Raw genomic sequence first — 8034 nt, 5'->3', positions numbered from 1 at the left:
TGTAACGTGTCCAGAATGAAAGAATGTCTCACTAAGGTACCTTCGTTTAAAGTACCTTTCTCTCTCTCTTCATTTGTAACATTAATCGTCGTACAATTAATCCGCTTACATTTCTCTTCTCTTCACCGCTTAATCTACAATTTATAAATTCAACGATTGAAAACAATTGTTTATCCGGTTACATTCAATTTTTCTTCGAATTGGATTTTTGTAACGTGTCCAGAATGAAAGAATGTCTCACTAAGGTACCTTCGTTTAAAGTACCTTTCTCTCCCTCTTCCTTTGTAACATTAATCGTCGTATAATTAATGTGCTTACATTTCTCTTCTCTTCACCGCTTAATCTACAATTTATAAATTCAACGATTGAAAACAATTGTTTATCCGGTTACATTCAATTTTTCTTCGAATTGGATTTTTGTAACGTGTCCAGAATGAAAGAATGTCTCACTAAGGTACCTTCGTTTAAAGTACCTTTCTCTCCCTCTTCCTTTGTAACATTAATCGTCGTATAATTAATGTGCTTATATTTCTCTTCTCTTCGCTTAATCTACAATTTATAAATTGAACGATTGAAAGAAATTGTTCAACTTTTCATCGATCCCAATTGTACTCTAAAGTATTTAAGTTGTATTTGAAAAAAGAAATACCCGTCGATAAATCTATGCACGATTATCGCGTTACATTATCGTCATCGACCAGTCACGATACACGTTCCCCATCCGATCGGCTTGCACGCGAACCATTCGTTCTAATCTCACGCCATTGAGATCCGCCGATACGTCAATCTCGGCCGTTCTCGGCCGCTTTGTTCAAATCTCCTCTCATCAATTTTATTCCCGAGCGAAAAGAAGCCAAAAGGAAGAAGCTGGTCGCCGCTTTGGATCGTCCGGCCCGGCGAAGGGCACTTATACGGTGTTGTTGGATAGGTCATAACTCTCGTTGACATGTCGCGCGGGGGATGGACCGGGAACAGGCAATTAATTACACAAGCTCGCTTAATTAAAGAGGGTCTTCGCGTTTCAGACACGAGAGCGACCACTTTCAGAACCGTGGCACCGCGAGTGCACTCGGTTCTCTCGCGTGTCACGGACGTACATAACTTTGATCCACTACACACGGACCCTTTTCATACCCCTCTCATCCCGGAAACATCGCCGTGACGACGTTTTCAAAAATTACACGTTATCGTTCCGTTCGCGGATCGTCTCGTCACGGAGCCATCATCAATCTAGCCGCGATTCCTCGAATACTTTACGACGAACACCTCTCTACGAAGCGATAGAATTAAAAATGAATTTAATATACCTCGTTACTTGGAAGAATTGTTATTTTTAAATCGATGCATTGAAAATTGAGGCTTGCTGATGCATAAAGATATACCTTGTAGGCTACAGTAGCAGTCTAACACGCAACGCTGTCTAGGATGTAAACAAAAAAAAAAAAACTGCGAGAAATCTGAATGAAAAGCGACAAAAGCACGCGATCTAAATCGATCCACTCTCGATGCGACGTTCCAGACCGTCGCTCTATTAGGACACTCGTTTACGCGAACTCGCCTCGGCTAATTTACAGCCGGCAATTAAGCCAGCGGATAACTGAAAGCGGCTATGTCGCTAGAACGCACACACAGAAGAGTCACGATATGCCTCGGTTCACTTTCGTCGCCACTTGGAGCCGCGTTGTTGTTTGACCGCGCGGTATCGCCGCGTGTGTTTTCAGTTTCCGTATCGAGAGCTGGTGCTGCTGCTGCTGCCGCGAAGCGACGGCACGGTCTCGTCCGCAACGACGATGATTCAGGTCGATCAGTGAACGGCCGGGAAGCGTTCTCAAAAAATTCACTGTCGACACCCAAAGGTGGTGCCCGCCTCTCGAGCGGCGCGCGAGAAAAAAAGGGGAGCCCGCGCGGGCTCGCTGGGTGAACGGCTTTCGCGGAAGTCCTTGGAAAATGGCGTTGACACCGACGCGATGCCGCGGCGGAGGCGGCGAGAATCTTTCGGAGGACATCACCAACGAGGACGAGGTGGGAAACGCCGGGAATTTCGAGCCCCTGAGCGACTCCTGCGGCGAAAGCGACATGGAGGGCCTCGACCTCTCTCTCTTCGAGCCCCAGGTCGACACCACTTCCTGGTGCGACTCTCGGATTCACGCCGGTACTCTTCATATCCTGGTCCATTACTGCGGTAAGCTGCTACATTTTTCACCGCGACGAAACCTCCCTCGAGGCGAGGGTTAAGCTGATCGCGAGATCCCTTTAAGCCTGCTCTTAAACAGCGGCACACGTCGATTTAATGTCCCCTTTGCTGACTTTAATGTCTCGTTGTTCGTTACATTCGTCTTTGCAGCTTTATAGTATCGCTGTCTATTTTCGGTGAAAAAATGTTCGTTCGAGAAATTTCATTGAGTTGTTCGTATGTAGATAGTGTTGCGATTGTTTCGAAGGTGTTATTGTTTTGCTTTTTTGGTATTCGATATCTGTCACAAGATCATCGAACGAAATGGGAAACAAAATTAAAGAAAGTTCATTCTTTGTATATAAAAAAATACTTTGTTGTCGACTCGGTAAAGTAAAAATAATAAAATACATAAACAAGAAAAATTGAAGAGAGCAAGAATAAACAAGAAAACTAAGAAAATAGTTTAAACAATTTCAAGCTATTTATATAAAGGGAACATACCACCAAATAATGTTCCTTTTACATTTTATTGAGATTTCGAGTTTTTATAGTGAATGGTAATTTTTTATTTTACACGACGAGTATACACGTCGAACGCACTTAACTGGTTAAAGAAAGGCGAGTTGAGATTCTTTTAAAAACATTCGCCTTTACGTTACAACATTTTATACGTCGAGTAGTATTAAATTGACGTTGACGAACAGTTTCTTTGGAGCAAAAAAATTTCGTGCGGATTCGTCGGGGACTATTTCGTTTCAGTCGAAAATTGATTTGCGCGCGTTACAAGCGCCGGGCGAATGGAATTCCGCGGGAGAAAATTGATTTTCCCTCGTCAAAAGCATTTGATATGCAGATGAGATCCCAGAAAGAATTTTCTTTCAAGAGAAAATTGGTTTCACCGTGTCGAGGGCGTTTGATAAGTAGGACGTTTTTTCAGACGAATATTGATTTTCCCGCGTCAAAAGAGCTTGATCGCTGACACTTGCCTTTTTTTAACGAGAAAATTGGCTTTCGCCTGTGGGGATCATTTCGATAGTAGACAGCAAACTCGATGTAACCATCTGTCTTAACGCGGCATTGAAAATTGGTATTTCAATTCTGAGATATTTTACAAACAGAATTAAATTAAATACATTATTTCTAATAAGATATTAAGAGTGTCATTCTACTTTTTTTTTTAAATACCACAAAATATATACATTAGATAATTACAATTTTAAAGATGTAAAGTTACTACTGATTTGAATTTAGATTGCATTAGACACTCATTACAAAACATTTGTCGATGACATTATCTCACTTCTGTGAACAAACTTGCTGCCAGTAGAGTATCAGAAGTCACAAACTTGATGTTGAACGCGCTGATTCGATCAAACAACTTCCAAAAGTACAAATCAGAAGACAATGAGTCGTTTCAAATTCTGCTTCTGAACGTTCTTCTCTCAAAACCGCTTCCGCTTCGTCTACGTTTCCAGCACTCGAGTTGGATTAATTATTTAATACCATTTTCCGGTTACTCTTTCACCGATTGAAATAAAACTCGAATTCACCTCGAAACGTCTCGAAGCTAAAGCACGGAACGAGGTCTCATTCTCGGAACATTCATCTGCGGGAGCGAAGAGCAGGTCTCTTCAGAATTTCAAGATAAACATCCGAGCGCGTACACCGGATCAGATGGTTGTCCCAACAGACTTGATTACGCGATGCATAAGCGTGGCCTGGTTACACGCGTCGAGCAGAGGATGAAACACGAACATCGTCGATGGACCATAACCGAAAACGCTGTTGAACATCGTTCGCGGTGCTTAACGCGTTGCGCACGGGCCACGGGGTACATAATCGCGGGGCTCTCGGTTCGGTTGTTACATTGTCAAGGCTCCGAGTTACAGAACAATGTAAGCGGTGGGACGTCGAGGCAAATGCAGATTAATTTCTCGTACTCTCCAGTTGTACTCGCGAGGATCGTCTTGGTTTAAATTCGAGAAACAAAAATGATCTCGACTTTGATCTTTGTCTCTCGTTAAAGCCACATTATCGTATCGTTGTAATATCGCACGATACGATAAAAGGATCGATCACTTTTTTTTTTAAATACGGTAAATACGCGCTCGTGTAATTTACGAATTTTGCATCGACACGGTTTGGATTTTTATTTATCAGTTAAGACAGAGGTGGATGCAAGGCCCGTTTTATTTGATTATCGAGGGAACAAACACGGAATAGGTGAGATGGGTGGGTACGTAACATGCTGTTAAACACAGGCAGATTAATTTTAAACTCAATTTGCTCGAAACTTGATATTCGTAACGCAACCCTTTCATCCTCTGCGCCCCCTTCGATTAATACGTGTATTGTACCAAGTTCGTCAGTGGGGAAATTGCGAGCACAGTCTGCGATAAATAACCAATTTAGTGTATAATTAAAAAACTAGCATCGCAATTGATACGTGACGTAAACTCTTATTAAAGAAGTAAAGAATAAATTATAATGAGGGATATGAAATTCGATTGGAACACGTGTTATCATTACCTATAATTCTTTTTAATGCAACATTGTTACATAAATTTAGAATCATAAAATTTGTGGTAAAAACAGCGAAAACCAAAGTTCATATATTCTACACCAACGCTAGAACTATCAAAGCAGTCAGATTGACTGATAGTATAATTTTTCACAACATAAGTATTTTTCTGAATATACCAACTAAAGCTGATACTAATGACACTTTAATCGCCGGTAATTTTAACACTTAACCGTCCGGCAACACATTAATGTGTTCTTTCTCTACTGTAGGTTAACTCAGAGGTAGGCAATCGTTTTGGCTCGTAGTCCACTTTGCGGAAGCGATGGTTAGCGGAGGAGTGCACTTTTTAAAATGATTGCACATTCATTAGTTAATTTTGCATTTTAGAAAATGCATGAATTGTACCATAAAAATAAACTAAATATAAATTAAATAAGATAGCCGTAGTTTTATTCAATTTATTTATTGTGCTCTCGCTATAATCAGATAAAATTGAACTTAACTAGACTGTCTTACGAAAAAATTCTTGACGTCCACCCCTAGACCAACAGAATATACTTTGATACATTTTATAAGTTCAATGGTATCTTCACACTCTCTAAAGATTTTGTTTACAAATCTTTTTCAAGAAATACAAAATAATTTCCCTAGAAAAAGTGTATTTCCTAAAATACACAGAATCTTGTCACACACTTAAACATCATTCCGCGAAAGAGCCACTTAAGCGTTAATTTGAATACAATTTACCAACTCGTGTTACCCGCCCCACGAATTCTGCAGACCAAACAAATCCACGCGAGCAAACCCACGCAGCTTATTCGATCTAACGAACGTCTAAGCGCGATCCCAGTTATCGTTCGCATCGTGGAAACGTAGCCACGCGAACGACCGGGTGCGCGTATCATCGTAGCCGCGCAATCACAGCGGCGACCAACGATAATCCTGGCGCCATAGACGAAGAGGCGGCCGTCCCTACGGCCTGTTCACCTGCGAAAACCCGGCATCTGCTCGCGTCCGATGCACTTGCGGCATTATTCCGGGGCCAATTGGCATTAACATACAATGCTGGCCGCGGCACCGATACCCTCGCAGACGAATATATCCACCCGGCCGTGATTTACCGGCGCGAATTAATCTGCCGCGTTAAATGAAAAGCCGAAGGGCGCGCGAATGGCGAACGCGGAGGGGCAGATGCGTCCACGCGTGGGCGCGACCCGACGCGCGGCTCCAAGAAGGGTCAAACGCGTCTGGGAGACGCGACGCCGCCGCGAGGCATTTTTTCGGGATTACGTAACGAGAGTGCAACGCGAGGATCTCTCGAGATTGAAGGACGAGCGGAACAGGAGGGGTACGGCTCGAGGGATGTTGCGTTTTCAGAAGGGTCGCGCGCGGTTTAGACTCGCTTTGACGGCGCGAATTCTCGCGAGCGGTGCTTTTCATTTCGGTTTCGAGCGTGGAAATTGGAGCAGCGAAAAGGGTTTGTGTTTCGTTTTTAGAGGGAGAGTTTAATTTTGTCATTGAAGGTATTGGTCGCAAAGAAGTTGAATAATACTTGAGACTTTTCTATTTAACACGTTGACGCGCATTTTTGACTTTATGATCGTGCTCAGAGACACTTTTTTTTTCGATTGTTTATCACTGCCAGATAAAATCGGGTGCAAGTTGTACGTTTGGGAGTGAAAATTATCACATTTGGCCACAGTTTTTCCCCAAAAACTTTCGACGGGTATAATCGTCATTTGCTAAAAGAAAAAAACAACTAATATGCTGTCAGGCATTCTATCACTTTTTCTTCTAGATGTGTTACTCAATGATTAACAAGTGTATGTCCGTCATTTGCCTACATATTCGCCAAGGATCTGACGGCTATAGACGTCATTTGCGTCAAATTGTTAATTAACTAGTTGAATGTCACGCTAATTTTATGTAGGTTGCCCGTGGCGCCAATACGAATTGTTTATTGTATAAATTATTTGTATATGTCTTGTACTGTATTAATTCCTTCGTATCATTGTAGTAACGATGGTAGTTTCGAGAAATTTATAAGCATTGACATTTATTCTGTTAATATTGGTGTTGCGGTTACCAGGTGCCTCCATGCCACTAAAAATTAAATAGCACCATGGCATTTGTCGTGTTAAAACTTTCTATCACTGTATATGTGTGGTTGAATGTTCTGCGCGCGTAATAGTAATCCATAAATTGACATGTTAAATGTTAGTATATATGTATATACATATGATTTATTATACGTCATTACGATGTGTTTGAAATAATTGTTTGTATCGATTAACGCTGCGAACGTAGCAGCTTATAATTGAGAAATTCAACATTGGGAAACTTCTTTCTGATTCAGACTGAGCAAAAAAGTTTGCAATCTTTTACGCGATCGATGGCTGATGATAAATGAAACATCGAACGCGATGCTCGCCAGAAGGTAGCAGAAAGAAGAAACGCTACACGTGATCTCGATGTAAGAGGCTGTGTAGGCACGGTCGTTCGGAAGTTGCATAAATGTTGCAAGGAAGAATTCGTCTGCCTCGTTGATCAAACATGCTGGAGTTTTTGCATACAATATATGCGATGCATATCGTGCTTTGTATTCCTTTGTATTTAAAGGAGCACAAAAATTGCGGCTGGAATAATCTTGTTGCAAAGCGCGAAGCGCTCACGATTGCTCTTCAAAGTAACTTCAAGCATGGCAACCATCGAAAGAGTGAAAAGAACTAAAAGAATTCTACACAATCAATAAATTCGACTTAACAGAACTGAATCGAATAAACGGTGAATCGTAAAAAAAAATCGGATCCACCATCACAATTCGTAGTCTTCGACTTTGAATCAGTTCTTCGAAACGTCCCAGCCATTCTTCCTCGCAAGACTCAATCTATTAGCAACCAATTATCGCTCCGACGTTCTTATTCGCAGCTCAGAGTCCTCGAGAAACGCACTCGACGTCAATCACCGTCAAACCCAATCGTCCGCCAACAAGAATTATCCGACTCACCGTATTAAACGATCGCCTGGAAAGCGTCCCAGGTCCCTCTGTTATTCGTTCGCGCAACACGCGGTATTTCGCGTGAAAACCTCAGCTCTATCCTGACGAGATAATTTCCTCGCATTAGCCAGCTGTAATTCGCGCGTTATTCGTATCGATTCGCTACCGAGCGGCGTCCGCGAGGGGAGAAGGTGAACGCTTAGCCAGGCCAGATCCGTGGAAGAAGCCAGGTGATCGATTCGCGGCGAGGACCAATTAAATCGTGATTCACCGTGGATGTAACGCCAGCAGAAACGCGGCTCGCAGATATAATCAGCCTGGTCGCAATAAATCGAT

At 42.2% G+C, this 8034-nt stretch overlaps 1 protein-coding gene across 1 annotated transcript in view; it reads left to right on the top strand.

Annotated features, from left to right (window-relative positions):
• The first annotated feature begins 1869 nt into the window (after positions 1-1869).
• The window catches only part of LOC143426280 (uncharacterized), a 71765-nt gene continuing 65600 nt past the window's right edge, over positions 1870-8034 (top strand). Inside the window, exon 1 of the mRNA XM_076899629.1 lies at positions 1870-2182. Coding sequence (XP_076755744.1) covers positions 1948-2182 — 235 coding nt within the window. The 5' untranslated portion in view covers positions 1870-1947. The remainder of the gene's footprint in view (positions 2183-8034) is intronic.

The sequence above is a fragment of the Xylocopa sonorina genome, chromosome 8 (genome assembly GCF_050948175.1).
Source record: "Xylocopa sonorina isolate GNS202 chromosome 8, iyXylSono1_principal, whole genome shotgun sequence".
NCBI classification, from domain to species: domain Eukaryota; kingdom Metazoa; phylum Arthropoda; class Insecta; order Hymenoptera; family Apidae; genus Xylocopa; species Xylocopa sonorina.
Note: the sequence above shows the minus strand (reverse complement) of the source record. Positions and strands in the feature narration are given on the sequence as shown.